This window comes from Meriones unguiculatus, chromosome 16, assembly GCF_030254825.1.
Source record: "Meriones unguiculatus strain TT.TT164.6M chromosome 16, Bangor_MerUng_6.1, whole genome shotgun sequence".
Lineage (NCBI taxonomy): Eukaryota > Metazoa > Chordata > Mammalia > Rodentia > Muridae > Meriones > Meriones unguiculatus.
The window spans coordinates 7,126,770-7,144,663 of NC_083363.1; the positions used below are offsets into that span (position 1 = coordinate 7,126,770).

The window sequence follows — 17,894 nt, forward strand, 5'->3', positions numbered from 1 at the left end:
CTTAGGAGGGTGCAGGCTGTGGCCAGTTAACCAAAATGCTTCCAGCTCTGTCCACCCTGCACCCCAGAGGCCGCAAGCACCACACCCCAGCAGAGCTCTGAATGCAGCCCCATGCACGGTTCTTGAGCGGTGACTCTGTAGGTGACAGCATTGTGTTTCAGTCTCAAAAGGTCAGTCATGCCTACGAGAACCTCAGCCCACTGGAGTCTTATTTTTAAAAATCACATCTTGATTAGTGTTCACAGCACCATGACACGCCTCTGCGGTGACCGTGAAGGCTGACATTCTGTTCTCTGTCCTGGCTAGCCAGAAAAGGCTCGCTCTGGCTTCCGTGTGTTGCTTTCCCTCTTCCCGTTCCCCCTCTGCAAGTCTGTTCACTGCCACCAAGAAGCCAGGAACACACAGCCTGGTAACCTTAGGCTGACTCCAGAGGGGACTGACCAGTCAGGTATGGGCCCTGCTTGCAAGGTGTCTGAAGAAGGCCCCTGCCTCTGCCCTGGCCGTGGGTTAGGATATGAAAGGGGTGTCCCCTGAGCTTGGCAGGAACCCCTGGTTGTCCCCAGCCTGACCCTTGCTGCTGCTGCTGCTCATACCAGCCACAAGAGCAGAGGCCACATGTGGCCACAACTGGAGTCCCCTTCTGGTCTTTGTGGGCTTGTGGTGGTTGCCTTGAGGTGGTCATCTTCTCTTCCTCCTGGGCATCTCTCACTGGCCAGGGCACAAACACTATTGAGACCCCACGTGAGGCTCAGAATGGTGAGCCCATTCCCTAAGTGCCCAGCTTACTAGATGGAGAGCACAGGCCTCAAAAAGGGCAGGTTTCCTACAGTGTGGCTATACTGTCTCTGTCTAAAAGGACCTGCAATGTCCTGGAGGTCTCAGCTTGGTCCCCAGGGACTATCCTGAAGCATGGAGCTGTTCAGAGATTTCTGCAGCTCAGCCATCCCAGGAATGGGGTTTCGGGCTCTCAGAGGAGCCAGCGTTAAGTCTCCCAAGCTGGACACCTGACCTGAGTCAGGAAAGGAGAGCCAGTTCCCAGTGTGAATGGCAGCCCTTTACTCCCCTGTGCCCGTGAGGAGTGGAATGCGTCCCTCCTCCACACCCGGGCTTTTCATCTTCCTTCCTAAGTACTGTGCGTGGGGTTCAGTATGAAAATGCCCTGGCCAGTGAGCCTGGCCTGGGTGACGTGTCCACCTCATGCTTGCACATAATGCTGAGTGTCTGCCTTCAATCCTGCCACCTAGCTTTTGTCTTTTTTATTTAATATGTATGTGAGTACGTACTTGCTGGGATATGAAACGTATGTGCAGTTCCCAAGGAGGCCAGGAGAGAGCGTCGATTCCCAGAGTCACGGGCATTTGTGAGCTGCTTGATGTGGTTGCTGGAAATCGAACCTGGGTCCTCTGGAAGAGCAGCCAGTGCCCTTAACTGCTGAGCCATCTCTCCAGCCCCATCATCTTTTCTTTAAAAATCTACTGTAGTTTGAATTCACCTCATGTGAGTTACAGTAAAACAAAACACATCAGTGGCTGTTGGAGCCCACGGCACTCCTGAAGTGCGTAGGAGCACTCCTTTGTAAGCCCCTCGGATTCACAGCTCATTCAGGAAAAGCCTTTTTACATCACCCTCACTCTGACTCAAAGCCCCTCGCAGAGCTGGGACCTCTACTGTCCTCCAGCAAGCACACGTTCTGTCCCTTGGGAATGGCCCCAGTATCAGAAGGAACAAATTTCTGAACTGGATCATACATTTTAACAGCATCGCTTCTGGCCATGTTTGTACTCTGTGAACTCCTTGTAAGATACAGTACCCACCCAGTGAAGAATTCCTCACTAGTGGGTCCATGAAATTACATCATTCCACCGAACGGTGTAATCAAGTTTAAAACAACACACACACACACACACACAAACTTACAAAAATCTTAATGTTTTAAGTACGTTTATACAGTTGTATTGGATGTCTTCCTGAGTTATCTTTGGCCACACATCAGCCCTGGACAGCAGGCTGGACACGCCTGATCAGATCATAATGGAAATCTAATCTGATTGCGTGTTATTATGTGCTGTTACCTAAGAGATGCTAGCCTGCTCTCCTGTCACCGGAATCTTCCAGGCGTTTGGGTACAAGATACCTCATCCACTCTGGGCGTTTTAACCAACTGATCTCTCTCTGCAGTGCCATGTGCTCGTTTTCATTAGTGTTATTTTTTTTTTCACTATTTCTGAACCAAGGAATTCTCTGAGTTAATGGTATCTCACGAGCCAGGTGGGTACTGACAACCGATATGACAATGGGGTTGACCCTGTTACCTGCATGTGTTCCCGAGGCTTTTAGCGGGAAACCGTGTGACTTGCTCACTCGAAATTCCGGCCTCTCTCTGGCCAGATGCCCCTAGTGACATCTGTGTCTTCTCCTTTCGTGCCCAGGACCCCGAGATGCAGTGCCTACTGCTCTCTGACGGGAAGAGCCCCCTCCACCCGAGCCACGTCGTCGTCCTTCCGGGTGACAGCAGCAGCAGCATGGCCGCCATCAGCTTCACAGGAGCCCTGAGGATCCCGGTGAGTGGGGGGGGGAGGGGGAGAGAGCTGGGCCTTAGCGAGTTTGAGAGAGAAATGTGTGGCTGTGGCGTTTGTGGGGCAGGTCCCCCCCATCCTGCCTGGACAGTCATCCCCAGGGTAAATGTGGCTTCGTGTCTGATCTTTGAAACTAATTTTTCTACCCAGAAACTTCACAGACAAATGAAATCTGACACATGCTTTCACTTGAAAAGCAGAAAGCCGCCTGCTCTGGGCCTGCAGCCGTGATGCCTCCTGTCCCTCGTGGCTCTCCACCCTTCCAGCCATTTGCCTTCTGGCTCTGAGGGTGCTCCACTTCACGGCACAGTGAGGGACCGAGTGTCAGAGGATGGCATTCGGCACAGGGAGGGCGCGGCAGGAAGGAATAGAGGCTACAGAAGAAAAACCAACCATGCGCTGGGGTCCTAAGCGCCTGGACCTGATTATGCTCTGGCCCTCGGGCTCAGCTCTCTCCCACAATGCCCTGGGGTAGCAATCTCACAGTGTACAGCTGTGAGCCCTGGCAGGTCTCCATGCCTGTGGGCACTGGGTTCCTGAACGGGCTTCACAGCTGGCCCGTGGAAGATGACAGTTTTAAATGAAAGTCCTTTCCAAGGCTGTGTTCTTGCTGCCCGGCTAGCAGCCTTTCTGGGGTGCCTTACCGCCCTAGGTTGCTGCCCTGAATACCTCTGCTAACATCAGTCAGGAAGCAGACTAGCATGCAGGTGCAAGTTATGAGGCAATGTGGACAGCACAGGCTTTGGGGGCCTGGCCCAGCTCTCACCCTGCCCCTCTTCCTCCCTTCCCCTGCCCAGCTGAGCATCCACACTGAGCTTCTATTTACCTGTCACTGGGCCATGAGATCTGCTGGTCTGAGGAGGAAGTGGGCTGAGTTCATCCCAGTGCAAGGCATATATGTAATAGACTGATGGTGGACCACACACTCTCATCCTCACACCATAACAAGTGGAAAACAAAGGTCAGGGGGTGGGGGTGGAGTTTCAGTGTGTGTGTGTGTGTGTGTGTGTGTGTGTGTGTGAGTGTGATGAGTGTATCAGTGCGCCGGTGCACACACCTGAGTACACACACATGCAGAAGCTAGAGGAAGATGTCCAGTGCCTTCACCTGCCACTCTTCATCCACCGTATTACCTTGAAGCAGGGTCTCTCCCTGAATGGGAAGCTTGCCAGTGTGGCTAGATAGCTGACCAGTGAGATATCCGTGATCTGCCCATCTGCACCTTCTGCTGTTAGAGTTACAGACACACCGAGCTATGCCTGGGTACTAGGGGTTTGAACTCAGGCCACACCGGCATGGCCAGCACTCTTGTGCTCCGAGCCATCTCCCCAGCCCAGTGCCTGAGTCTTCGTGAGCATCCTTCTCCCACAGCCCCCCGGGAGGAAGTCACTGGCCATCATTTGGCAAGACTACGTCATCAGGATATGTTCCCATCAGCTCTTGTGGGATGTGGACATCAGGTTTCTGCCTTCCGGGCAGCCAAGCCAGGCGTGTCCATGCTCCGGATCTCCTGGGGCCGGCTTCCCCATCGCGTTCTTCCCCTGAGCAAGGCCGAACCTTGCAGAAGCACAGCACGACTGCAGGGGAATCGCCATCCACTGGTATCCGGTCACACCTCGAAACACACGGCCAAGCCTGTGCCCGGAGTTGACGGTGGCCCCCTCTTTCAGGGCGTGATCGAGTTCTCCCTGTGCTTGCTGTTCGCCAAGCTGGTCAGCTACACGTTCCTGTTCTGGCTCCCGCTGTACATCACCAACGTGGGTGAGTGCCCGTCCGAAAGTGGGGTCTAGTTCCGGGCACCCAGCGACTGTGCAGAGCTCCCTCTGCTGGGCCAGAGACTTGTGACGGGGAGCACACGTGGTGACTGGCTCAGCAGAGAGGAGAGGCTGTGGAGGTGCACCCATCTCGTGGCTCTGCTAACAGTCACTGGGTTTGTTCGGGTACATCCCGACCCTTCCGAGGTTCTCGGAGGCTGCCTGCACTGAAATCTGGGCCATGTCAGGCTTTGGAGCCACGGCAGCTGGCCAGCAGGAGTATGGCCCCTGGGGAGTGGAGATAAGACACCCTTAGAAACCCAACCTAGAAACTGATTTTGGGGGTGCTTTCTGATTTGTGGGAGGAATGGCCCCCTCTTTGGTTTCCAGAGCCCAAGAATGTGTGAAGCTGTAGCTCCTGATAGGATGTCCCAGGAAAATAGTACTATAAAGCTGTGCCAAGGCTGACCAGAGCCCAAAGCCAGAGGGAATGTCACCCCTGCCCAAGAGTCTGGGGCCGGCAGCAAGGGGCCCTTCCTGGGGTGTGGTTAACGGGAGCGGCTGCAGAAGAGAGGGTGGGTGAGCTGCAAGGAGCTACCTCAGGGCCCTGCCTCACTACCCCCATTTCATCTCAAGGGGTGCCAAGTACAACCTAACAGGGAGTCTCAGTAGGAAGCCATGTTCTTTTTTCACAAGCGAACAGTCCTGACCGGAGGGTTGAATTTGCCCGGATGCCCAGTCTGAGTCTTGCTTTGAGTCCATCCCAGTTCCTGGCAGGCGGCATTCAGGGTGAGGGAGATGGGTCTGACCAGCCAAGCGCTTCCCTCATATTGGCCAGCACCCATCCAGCTGGAAGCAAAGGGACATGAAGCGGCAGTGCCCTGCCACTGAGGCACGAGAAGGCTCAGGTCCCCACTGGAGTCAGGCAGCACACGGTACCACACCCTCAGCTATACCATGAGACTGAGCATTCTTGGCCGCTGCTCTGGGGAGCCCTGCCTATGACCTTCCCTCGAAAGCTTCACTCACATGCATACACACACACACACATACACACACACACACAGATTCCTCAAGTAGCTTCCCAGCCTCACCCTCTTTCCTGAACCGATAACCCCATGGCATCCAAGCTTCGGCCGCAAGGATGGCCAGCAGAATCAGGCCTGGCTGAGATGAGTCGACCAACCTCCTTTTAAAATCTCAGTTCCGGTGATTGCCCGTGGTGTAAATCTGCTCATGGAGCCGAGCCCCGTGCGTGGGTCCCTCTAGGGTTAACCGCTAAGGACATGCATGTCCTCCTTAGCCGATATGCTTCTCGTTCAACAGATCACCTGGACGCCAAGAAAGCCGGGGAGCTGTCCACTTTGTTTGACGTGGGCGGGATCTTTGGTGAGTTCAAGGCCGCTTGCTCCACTTTGTCAAGACCTTAACGATAAGGCTGGGTGAGTGACACTCTCCGAAGCTGAGGCAGCAGGATGGCAAGTCTGAGGCCACCCTGGCCTACAGAGTGAGACCTTGTCTCAAAAATCAATCCCGCTTCAAGTTAGCTTTGCTGCCGGGAGAACGCCATGTGACACTGTGACCCTGTGACCCTGGCTGTTGCTCTGGAGGAAGCTTGCCTCTGACCTTGAGTCAGCTGCCCTCAGAAATGACACACACACAACCCAGGGGTGGGGGAGGTGCTGGCATTTCATACCTACCAGGTAAAGAGGCTTTGGGGTTTCCCTAAAGCCTGAGCCTAGACACCCTGTGACTCCCGTGGCCCATACAAGATGCATGCCACTAGGACAGGCTCCAAGCGGCCAGTCTGCTGCCCAGTGAGGACAAGCTCCTGTGACTCAGTCTCCCCGGGGAGCCATGCCGGGCCTCAGCTCCTGAGGCCGTGTGCCCCCTCTGTTACAGGCGGGATTTTAGCAGGTGTGATCTCCGACCGCCTGGAGAAGCGAGCCTCCACCTGCGGCCTGATGCTTCTGCTGGCGGCGCCCACGGTGAGCCCAGGCCCTGCCTGCTGTCACAGACACAACTTTCATCTCCACTAGCCACCGCTGTCCCCAGCCCAAGCTCCACATCCCTACAGGCCCAGCTAACCCCTGGCTGGGCGGCACAAAGCCTCCATCGTGTTGCCCCTCGGCTGCACAAACCATGCTTCTCCCTCACCCTGGGTTTCTCATGGGCTGTTCCTCTCTGTGGGGTGCCCTTCACACCCACCCCTGTCCCCCTTCCCAGTCACACCCTCTCCTGTCTCTTGGGATCTCTGTACCAGCCTACCTTCTAGGCTTGATGAACCCTATCATGCATGCCAGGCTCATCCTTCCTCAGGCATTTAGAGGCCCGTGACCTTGACCAGGTGGCTTCCCTGCCTCAGATTCATCTGGTCCTGAGTAGCATCATGCCCACAGCGTGGATGTGCGGAGGCCATATGGTGCTGGCCTGCTGCTGCTGTTTTCGAATGAGGGGCCATTCTGTTGCCACATTGCATTTATCCACGTGCCTCTCTCCCCAAGGCTGTGACTGTCCTCAGAACAGGCCTTGTTCTGAGTCCTCTCGGGCTCTATAAAGGAATCCTCAGGAAATTATGAGTATCATGGCCCCGTTGCTAGGGGAACGGCATCCCAGGGCACAGGGCTCAGGCAGGCAGCTGCAGACCTCAGATGAGGAGTTGGGAACTGTTCCGTGTCCTGTCCACCAGCCCTGGGCACCCACAGTCCCACCCTGCAAGTTCCCCAAGGCCCAGAGCTACATGCTGGACAGGCAGGTCCTTGTTGGCTCCGTTTTTAAGCCATAGGCTCTCAATGGCTGCCTGTGCTGAGCCATCACCCTTCTTGTTCCTTCCTTCCTTCCTTCCTTCCTTCCTTCCTTCCTTCCTTCCTTCCTTCCTTCCCTCCCTCCCTCCCTCCCTCCCTCCCTCCCTCCCTCCTTCCTTCCTTCCTTCCTTCCTTCCTTCCTTCCGTGTTTTGCCTGCACCGTACCTCTATGTGAGGGAGCGAGTCAGATCTTGGAGTTGCAGACAGCTGTGAGCTGCCATGCAGTTTCTGGGACTCGAACCTGGATCCTCTGGAAGAGCGGTCGGTGCTCTCAACCACTGAGCAACCTTTCCAGCCCCACCCTTCTTGTTCTTTGCCCCTGCAGCTCTATGTGTTCTCCTCTGTCAGCAAAATGGGCCTAGAAGCCACCATAGGTGAGTTGTTCTCTCTCGCACACGTGTCCGTCCACACTGCCCCATGGTGTGAAAGATGAAAACCAATTTAGAGGCATTAAGCTGGGCTGGCTGAGCAGCGTGGCCCCAGGTCCCTCTGTGGGAGAGGCCAGGCTCCTGTTTCCAGCCGTGGACCTGAACAGTGCAGGTTGGGACCATTAGGGTAGGAAAGTGTGGCCACCTGGCGAGCAGTTTTCCACTCCGGGTGCTGAGGGGAGGGTCTGTTCAGCCTGGGAATGGGGCCTTAACCACAGTCCCAGAAAGCCAACCAAGGACTCTGGGGGGAGTGGACGGGGGATGGTCTTGTCCCAAGTGACCCAGAAAGCATTCTGCCAGTGAACATGGATTCTGCATGGACCCAGAGTGTGTTCTGGAAAATGAACTCGGGCAGTTGATAGGAGAGGCTGTGTGGCTCAATGTCCTTGTCTGGGGTGAAGAGAGGAAGTCTCTTCTATCACTGAAGAGACTATGGCACAGACCCGGTGCCGGCCTGGCCTTGGTCCACCCCAGCTCTCAGCCCCTACCAGTACCTTTATCAGCTTCTGTCCACTCAGGGAACTTGAGTTGTAGGTCCTCCAGACAGGCCTCTGAGGCTCTGGGGAGGCATGGCAGTTCATCCCCAGGCACAGAACAGAAGCCATTTGTCCCGTGTCCTGGTAGGGGCTCCCAGGTAGGGGCTGTGGATGGGCCCCTTCCCTTTATTTAAAGGCCTGTCCTCACCAGTGGGCTGCTGGGCTGGGCAGGCCCTGTCCTGAGCCCCCTCTGTTTCCCACAGCCATGCTGCTCCTCAGCGGGGCCCTGGTCAGCGGGCCCTATGCTCTGATCACCACCGCCGTCTCTGCAGACCTGGTGAGTCCACACGCCGTTTCGCTACTCAGAGCCACCACCACCTCAGTGGGGGAAACTTCGTTCACAGTTTGGGCGCAGACAGCCTGTCCCTAGCCACCCTCTCTCTGATCTCTTCTTCTCACAAGTGTAAGTCCTATCCCTGAGTGGTCAGCAGAGAGTGTCCAGCTAAGAAGACAGGGATGGAGCTTTGACCCACCTTCTCCATCCCGTGTCGTCTACTCAGGGCAGAGGTGGGCCCTGCCTGGGCCTCGATGTTATGTGTGTTTCTGAACCTGCCCACTGGACGCTTATCCTTGGATGGACCAGAGTGTCCAGATTCAGCTATGTGCCCGTGAAATATTCTTGGAAGGATCCACACCAGACCGAACCAAATGGTCAACACGTAGAGGGCAGAAGCGGAGGAGGGATTCTAGCTGCATTTTATTTTTAGCCTAAGAAGAGAGTCGCAAATAACGAAATATGTCCGGGCAGGCATTTTGAAGGATTTCTGTCTCTTCAAAACCCTCGGAGCCTTGCTGGGGGTGGTGGAGGGAGTAGGCTTCCTTAAGGAGAGTGTTCTGTGTCAGGAGTGGATTTGCTTCTCACTTCCTGTCTGCCTGTGTTTCACGCCCACAGGGGACCCACAAGTGTCTGAAAGGGAACTCTCATGCCCTGTCCACCGTGACGGCCATCATCGACGGCACCGGGTCTGTAGGTATGCGGAGAACACTCAGCCCCCTCCCCAACAGCTCCGTGGTCGGGAAAGTCAGCCTCGGAGGTGGCGGGGCACGGCTTCGGAGAAGCCAGTTGTATGGGTGGCCAGATCTGTATCCATGGTTGGAGAGAATGTACCTCCAGGTTCGAATTTGACCCTGGGGATGGCAAACTTCAGGCTCAGCGTCCCGCCGGAAAACACAGCATCTTGTTTCAGTTTAAGTTACTGAAAAAACTAATGAATGCCCAAGCACACAGATCCGTCACCCACCTGCCGAGGTTTCTGAGGAGGCTCGTCAGCACGTTCTGGAATGGCAAGAGGTGGTAATGTAGGCAGCTCGACCCTGTGCTAGTCAGTTTTACAGTACTGTGGCGGAAGGCCACAGATGAACATCAGTAGAGAAAAAGGTTTGTCTTGTTCCCTCTTGGCCTCTGGAGTGTGACTGGGACACGGATCGGGGCAAAGTGCGCTGAGTCTCTGTGCCTGGTGACGGGTCTCAGAAGCAGCATAGCCCTTCCTGTGAAGAGTGGGCCACCATTCTCCCCATTCACCCTGCCCAAGAGAGACTTTCATGGGCCTGGAATGCAACTGTAGGTCATCTATCATCTATCTGTCCATCTGTCTGTCTATCTCTGTCTCTGTGTTTCTCTCTCTCTGTCTCTGTCTCTCTCCCTCTCTCCCTCTGCTCTGTCCCAGAGAAGTCTTTGTGACTCAGTCTGCTGCTCCCAGGACACCATACCTAAAGCTAACATGGGCACTCCAGTAAAGCAGAGGGTCAGAGGGGAAAGAAAAGTCAGAAAGGTGGAAGTAGCTGCCTCGGTGAAGAGGCGGCCCTGGCACACTGGGCTGCGGAGGAGGAAAGCGCCATGCTCAGATCAGAAGGGCAGCAGGCCTGTGGGCCTCTGCCCTCGGCATCCTATGCTGCCCTTCAGAGCTCACGGCCGCCTGAGTTTCTACAAGCAGTGACTTCGGAACTTGATGGAATGGACTCCTAGACCCCAGCCCCCATGCTTCCCGACTGCTCAAGCGCACAGGGATTCAGCAGCCAGTCGCCATGGAAACAGCATGAACACTGGTCCTCCACCAAGCCCTGGCTTTGTGTCTCTCATGCATGCTCCCCACAAGATGAGTCAAACAGAAGCCTCTAGGGACGGCACACCACTTTAGCAAAGGGTCACCCTGGGAAAGAGTTTGTCCCACGGGCTTGTCAAGTGTTCGTGGCCATTAGTCAGTGCCACGGTTAGGCAAAGGCACGGCTCAGCTGATCCCAAACCAGCCAGGAACTCTTCCAAGTTGGGAGCGCCTTATGGGTCGTGTGTTTGCAGTCTCCATAGTGACACCCCATCGTAGGACCCAAGGCTGCCCTTCCTACGTGCGTGGGCAGGACAGTTAAATGTAGCCATGCGTGTTTTCAAGGTTTCATTTTATCAAAGTGATACCTAACCTAGCCTCAGGGGCCAGATAGTCCTGTGAGATCTTAGGGTGCAGTGTGGCAGGCCCTGCCTCTGCCTGCCCAGGTCCCTCCCAGCTGCTGCTTCTAGCCTCACCACGTGTGTGACTTTCCTGGACTGCCCAGTCTTGGCACTGCCTCACATCCTCTACCCAAGAGAACTAGACATGGCTCTTGCCACACTGCCTGCCCGGCACCCCCTCCCTCACGCTGGCTCTGCGAACAGCACCACCCCCTAAGTCCTCTATCCGGCAGCCTGGTGACAGGCCACACAGCCACCCACGAGGCTGCACAGACCTTGCTCCGTCCCCAACACCACTTTCTCCACTCTCTTCCATTAGAGCCCCGTTGGCTAGATTCCTGTTCCCAGCTCCTGGGTACATGGGGCTGTCACCTAGTGGCTGCCCTGAGATTCCTGGAGCTTGCAAGGCTGTGGTAGTGGGGGGAGTCCATCTTCAGTTAACGCCAGCGCCTCCAGAACCCCAGTGTCTCTCAGTTTCCATCGCTGGCAGTAGATGTCTGCTGTCACTCTCAGCTGCTCTTCACGCACACCCAAGTCTTCCCTTGAGTGTTCGGTGAATCTCCCCTTACCCAGAGGTCCTCCTCCACCCACCATACTGCCCGGGCAGGCTTCCTTGTGGAAGCAGGCCCTGCGTCTTGGGGGTTGGGCACGGTTTTCTTGTTTTCTGGGAAACGTTAGTCATACAGCAGGAGTCCAGATCATTTGTCCTCCCCGCCTCTCTCTTCTTCTCTGACCCACGTCCTTGACTTTACCTTCCAAGCGCTGTGTTCTTATTTTAGCTGACCCTTTACTGCCTCGAACACTGCGTTAGGTGAGAATTAACTGCCGATAACTGATCTTCAGCTACAAAAGCGAGGGTTTCATGATTCCAGTTACTTTTCCATGTGTGCTCTGAAGGCATTCTCCCTGCCTGGGGATTTTCATCTGCCTCTCCTCAGATGTTTGTCCTCTAAGCTTGCCCCTTTGTGTCTTTGTATTTAAGAATAAGCCACTAGTGGTGCACGCCTGTAATCTCATCGCTCGAGAGGCAGAGGTAGGTAGATATCTTGAGTTAGAGGCCTGTCTGTTCTACAAAGTGAGTCCAGGACATAGTCAGGGTGGGGGCTGGAAGGCTGGGCTACTAAACTAATGTGACATGGAGAGCACCCCCTAGTGGTCTTCACAGACCAGCCTGGAACCTGCCTGCCCATAGGGAGCTCGGTGCTAGAGTTCTCTCTCGCCTTTGCTGGAGCATGGGGGCTGGTGTCATCTCCTGGATTCCTGTTCTCTGTTGGGTGCCTTCCCCCTACCCCTCAGAGGGTCAGCTGTTCCCAGAGGTACAGCTATTGCTCTTCATTGGGGTGTCATTGAGTCACCGATGAGGAGGGACCTGGACTCTGAGACCCCTTCCTGCTGGTCAGGGGGCACCAGGTTCCTAGGGGCAAGTTCAATCTTTCCTCATCAGAATATCCAGCAAGCCAGTAAACCAGCAATCCAGCAGTAGCAAATGCAGCAGCAGGGACCAGCAGGAGTGGGACATGAGACATATTACAGCCTGCTGCTGTGGACAGTCTGAAGCAGCCTCATATCCCACACCTGGGATTAAAACAAAAACATGTTTACATAATGTCACCGGGTTTTTGTTTTTAAGAAACCAAAACTTTCATCGTATATGTCTTTTCTCCCATCATCCCTCTCTCTGCTTTGTGGATTTATGGTTTTTTTAAATTAGCCATGGACCACACAGGGTAAACTCACGTGAGTTGTGGACATTTGCGGGCAACTTTGCTGAGACATCGGAAAGGTTTGCTAGACAGCTTCCCAGGTCGCAGAGCGATGCGTGTACTGTATACACACCTGGAACAGTCAGGGCGGATGAAGTGCAGAGACCCCAGCTCTGGGCACGATACCGCAATCAATTACCCGCAGGCTGGTCTCCTGAGCTCGCCAGACAAGCCAGCTTCTTGTCAGACTCACCCACCCCTGAGAGAGAAGTCCTCCAGAACACGCAGCACCCCTGCTACGGCAGATGTCTTTTGTCTGTTTAGCTTTCCAAGTTTACCTGACACAATTGTAGACTTGAAAAAGAGAACCTTACAAATACAGTGCAAAGAGTTCATAGGCGCCTCGATTTCGCCTTATTCCCACTCCTCATCACACATGCACACACCTGTGCCCACGCACACAAACGTGTACTTCTGCATACTGCATGTACATACTTATGTGCGCATGTGTGCCTATACACGGTAATGCAGACACATGTATGAATATGCACGCATAGGCGCAGTTTCGAATACACGATTTGCACACGTATAGGCATATTTTTTTCTGAGCCGCTGAAGTAAGATGCAGCTACACTGCAAATAACCAATCAGCACCCCACCCCTCAAAAGATAGCCCCAGATTCACAGTGGTCAGATCAGGCGGTTGACACCAGCAGGGTCTTAAGTCCCATGTATCTGACATAGATTTACTCAGTGGCTGTTTTGAGCTCAGGGGTATCTGAGGTGTATGTTGGGTCCGTTTGTTGTTTTCTGAGGTAGAGTCTCTTATGTAGTCCTGGCACTCACTATATACCCAGGCTGGCCCTGAGCTCACAGAAATCCTTCTGCCTCTGCCTCCCAAGCGCTGGGGTTAAAAGCATGCGCCACCACGCCCAGCTGTGTAAGTTCACCTTTAATGATGGCGTATCAGGCAGAGCGCACATTTCAAAGGTCAGTACCTACTTTAAGAATGGGCTCCAGGCAATGTTTATGCCAGTCCCTGCTTCCTTGGCACTGATGAGTTCCTCCCCCGCTGTTGGCCGTCCTTAACCAGCCTCTTTGTGCCCCTTTCAGGAGCCGCCCTGGGCCCCCTGCTGGCGGGGCTCATCTCCCCTTCAGGATGGAGCAACGTGTTCTACATGCTGATGTTTGCAGACGCCTGTGCCTTACTGGTGGGTCTTCCCTCGCCTAACCCATGCGCCTTCAGGTACCCTCCCGGTAGCTGAGGACCTGACCTCAGCACTGGCGGTTCTCACCCGTCCTAAGGCCTCGACCCTCTAATACCATTCCTCATGTTGTGGGGACCCCCACCCCCACACCAAACCATAAGATCATACTGGTAACTGTAGTTTGCTACTGTTATAAACAGTGATGCAAATATCAGTTTGCTGATCGTGGGGTCGCGACCCCCAGGTTGAGAGCCGCTGCCCCAGCAGAATGTCTCCCTGTGGATTCTTACAGCCCCTAGCAAAGCTCTGTGTCGCGCCACACATAAGCTGAGGCTGTCTCCCTCCCTTGGTGGGGAGTAAGTCAGAAGCAGGTGAGGCTGTTGCTTCGGTAGGATGTTGGGAGTCAAAAGCAGGGAGACCTGTGGCTTTGGATCTGCGCAGCAAGTGACAGGTCACCGGGCCTCTTTATTTTATTTATTGTTGTTGGGGTGGTGGTTGTTGTTCAATACAGGGTTTCTCTGTGTAGCCCTGACTGTCCTAGAACTAGCTCTAGCCTGGCCTCTAACTCACAGAGCTCCCCCTGCCTCTGTCTCTTGAGCACAGGCATTGTGCACCACCACCGCCTGGCCAACATTTTAACATCTTTATTTATTATTTTCATGTGTATGTGCACATGCTTGAGTGTACACACGCGCAGCACATTATACAAAGGCCAGAAGAGGGCGTCGGACCCCCAGAATCTAAGGTCACAGGTAGCTGTGAGCCTCCAGATGTCAGTGCCAGGGAGACCAAAGCCAGGTCCTCTGGAAGAGGCCTTTGATCCCAGCACTCAGAGAGGCAGATGTCCGTGAGTTCGAGGCCAGCCTGGTCTACAAAGCAAGTCTAGGACAGCCAGGACTGTCACAAGTCCAGGGCTATTACAAAGAGAAACCCTATCTTGAAAAAAATTATATGTGTGTGCATAAGCAAATAAATGCCCCAAAGCTCTGGCAGGCCCTTTCTCTTTCCAGTGCCCTCCTCCCCGCCCTGAAAATAGAGCAGTTTCGCCTTCTTTCCAGTCAGAGGCTGAGGGCTCGGGGACCTGAGCTCAGTTCCTCAGAGAGGAGCAGCAGGACTGGTCTGTTAAGTCTCCTCTCCAGTGCCACCCAGGCTCCCAGCATCGCGAGGCAGGCACTGGGAGTGGGAAGAACCCTCTCCGCTGACTACCGTCCCCTTGCATGGGAACAGAGCTTTGTAGGAAGGTGCCCTGGGTCCTTGCGACCCCTCACACAAGCTGTCCCACCCCCACAGGCAGCACTTGCCTTCCCTCTTCCTTCTTCCTCTTGTTCTACCATCACAGGCCTCCTCTGCCAGGACTTCCCACGTGGGCTTGGTGGTAGTAGTGGCGTTGGTAGCTGCCAGCTCAGCCCTGGGTAGTCAGAGCTAGAGTTGGAGTTAGTCCCAATTTGCTGCAAAATTCTATTGCCACCAACTCTGGGTTTGGTATGGCCTCGTTCCCACTACTGACCAGTGAGTCTCACAAGCCTTGTTCTTGGGCCAAGCCAAGTGCTGGGACTGTGTATTATCCGTAGGTGACATTTCCCGTTCTACTTAGCTTTTACATGTGGGCCTCTGTCCTGAACACGGGGCATCCAGGAGCCATGGCCCGAGGCCTGGTGTGCAGCTGATGGGGGGGGGGGGCAGCAGTGGTCGCTTAGAACCCACACCTCCTGTTCCCCTACCCCAAGCCCCTCTGCATTAAAGGTGCCTACTGCCCTCTAAGCACATGCCCCTGGTAGCTGAGACTTCCCTCAGGATCCCCTTCCCTGCTGCCCGGGAACCTTGCTGTGGTCTCCTGTCAGTCATGGAGACTAGCTCCACACCTGCAGACAGGGTAAGCCCTGAGCTGACGGTTGCAGCCAGACATCACTGCTTCGATTAAACAACCGCTCTGAGCTTTTCTGCACACGAAGGGCATAAAGTTAAGCAGGTAAGTCAATGGCTCTTAGCCTAGCAGTTAGCATCGTGTGGAAGGCAGACGCATACACACACACACACACACACACACACACACACACACACACACACACACCACTAGTCCTGATACCGTTTCAGCCTCCCAGTTTCACATCTCATGACCTGCTCAAGCTGGCTCCAGAGTCCCCCAAGCAGCTCCCATACTGTGGGCCACCGCTTCCCCGAATCTGTCTTGTTTCCATTTGGGGCACCCTGTGGCTGGGCTGGTTTTGAAGTCTGTGCTAAAAGCCTGTTTTCCAGCAGGCATCTGGATCACCCCGAGAACTTAGTGAGGGGCAGCCTTTGCCTCAGGCCAGGTGCTGGCATGGTCTCGGCTCTAAGGACTGTACCTCCATGAGGACATAAGCCCGTAGGTGCTTCGGAGGAGGAGCCATGCAGTCCATTGGGCCTCAATGGGCCACTCCTGCCCTCTGCTCGTGTCCCCACACAGTGACAGTGTCTTTTCTCTGTTTTGGGTGCAGTTCCTGATCCGCCTCATACACAAGGAACTGAGCTGTCCGGGCCCAGCTACGGGGATTCAGGCTCCGTAAGTCCACCATGCTCTCTGGAGATAAGGCGACTCCAGGCAGCCTGACAGGAAGGAAGGAACTTACCACACTGCTGGTCTTGGCACAGTACAGTCGCTTTCCTTTCTTGTCTAATAAGTGCCTCCGCGTGGGTGTGATTCTGCGAATCTCTCTTCAGACTCCCAGGGAGGGGAATGTGAGGAAATTGCCTTCTCTGTGGAGATTGTGGCTTCCCAGCCAAGGCAGCCTCTCCGCCCCTTCCTGCCCATGCCCCGCCACCAAGAAGCCATGGGAAGGGCATGGAGTTTACCCATCAGCCAGTTCCTGAAGCAAGGCATCCCAGGGAGGGCACAGGGCCAGCTCTGTATGGGATCCGTGCATTTGGGGGGGGGGTGTTCGCCTGCTGTGTGGCCCTCTGTCACCATACCCTTTGCCCGTAGGCTGAAGGAACACTGACCATGGAGTCGTCTGGAGTGCCCGGGCCCATCTTACAACACTGTCTTTGGAGAAATGAAGGATCCCGTCGTAAAAAGGACTCGCCTTTCCACACGCACCTGGGAGCGACCCGGAAGCTACCCTGACACTTGCTGGACAGACAGAGCTCAGGAGCTCAGGATGGCAGTGGGGAAGTCAGCCCAGCTGCGTCCCGCTGCCTTAATGGGCCTCGGGCAGGCGCACGCTGCCCTCTAGTCACTGAACTCTAGCCCGCGCAGCGACAGGGAGGACCGGCCAGCAGCACCCAGGCAGCCCACCCCTCTCAGGGACCCAGTGCAGAAAGTTATATAGCCTGTGAGCCCAAGCCACCCCGCTCTCCCGCTCCTTGGATGCGAGGGGTGGAAGGATAGGACGCGTCACGATTGTCTCAGCTACCAACCGACAGCCTCTGAATAGAATGCCAGAGCCCCGGCCCCGGTCAGAAACCGAGGCGAAGACCCCTGCTCGCTACCCGCCGAGATGTGAATGGCTGTGAAGCAATAAGCCCCCAACAAGACAGGGGCACCAGGAAGGCCAGTCCCAATGCCCCGGCCTCGCTGTGCCCCCCTGAAGAACTGAGGGAGCACGGAGTCTGGGGAGGGGGCTTCATTGGGTACCAGTAGCAAGGGACCCCACCCAGACACCTGGGCTGTTTCTACACCCACAGGGATTATTTATTTTAAACGTATGATGTGTTCTACAGATTCTAAGAGATATAAATGGCGTTTTGTTATTTATTAAGACAAACTATGATTGTTCTGTGGCCATTTGTCATCTTGGTTGTATCTGCTCTTTGAAATAAATGAGTTTTTATTAAAAAAAAAAAAAGTCCGAGTACAGTGAAAATTGTTATTTCTATCCAAGTCTCCGTTGTGCTAAGGAAAGACCCTAGAGAGACTGTGTCTTTGGTTTTCTTAGGACTGGAGACTGTATTAGTTTATTTTATGTTGCTGGGACAAAATACCCGACAGAGATAGTTAAAGGAAAGGAAGGGTATTTTTGGCTCGCATGGCAGAGAAGGCACGCCAGGAGGAGCTTACAGCAGCTGGGCGCATTGGCCTGGCCGTAGGGAAGCAGGGAGAGATGGGTGCCCAGCCGTCTTCTCCTTTATATCCCCAGGCCACGGGCTGCTGCTGCCCACACCTAAATGGCTCTTCCTGCTTCAGTTAATTCGGTCTAGAACAGTCTTCACACACATGCCCAGGGGCTTGCTTCCTTGTGGCTCTCAATTTCGTGTGGCTGAAAATAGGAGTCATCACAGAGACATTCTGGCTGACTTTCGCAGTAGAAAAAGAGCTCCCCAAAGAAGGCCGAGCTGCCATGCCTCCCGGTAAGTGCCGGCTCTGGAGATTTGGTAAGTTGTGGAGCTCAATGAATGTCCCATCACTTGTCCTTGACTGTGAAATGGCACTGGGTGAGTGTGAGGGCGCTGCAGCTGGACACTGG

The 17,894-nt window shown here is 54.7% G+C and overlaps 1 protein-coding gene across 6 annotated transcripts in view; it reads left to right on the top strand.

The window, feature by feature from the left end:
* The window catches only part of Slc37a1 (solute carrier family 37 member 1), a 63,192-nt gene extending 45,928 nt beyond the window's left edge, over positions 1-17,264 (top strand). For all 6 annotated transcript variants that reach the window (XM_060369216.1, XM_021645154.2, XM_060369214.1 and 3 more), the window contains 10 exons: positions 2,430-2,561; positions 4,247-4,337; positions 5,657-5,719; positions 6,233-6,318; positions 7,460-7,508; positions 8,302-8,375; positions 8,991-9,069; positions 13,358-13,455; positions 15,930-15,994; positions 16,415-17,264. In XM_060369216.1, coding sequence (XP_060225199.1) covers positions 2,430-2,561; positions 4,247-4,337; positions 5,657-5,719; positions 6,233-6,318; positions 7,460-7,508; positions 8,302-8,375; positions 8,991-9,069; positions 13,358-13,455; positions 15,930-15,994; positions 16,415-16,430 — 753 coding nt within the window. In that variant the 3' untranslated portion in view covers positions 16,431-17,264. The remainder of the gene's footprint in view (positions 1-2,429; positions 2,562-4,246; positions 4,338-5,656; positions 5,720-6,232; positions 6,319-7,459; positions 7,509-8,301; positions 8,376-8,990; positions 9,070-13,357; positions 13,456-15,929; positions 15,995-16,414) is intronic.
* The last annotated feature ends 630 nt before the right edge of the window (positions 17,265-17,894 follow it).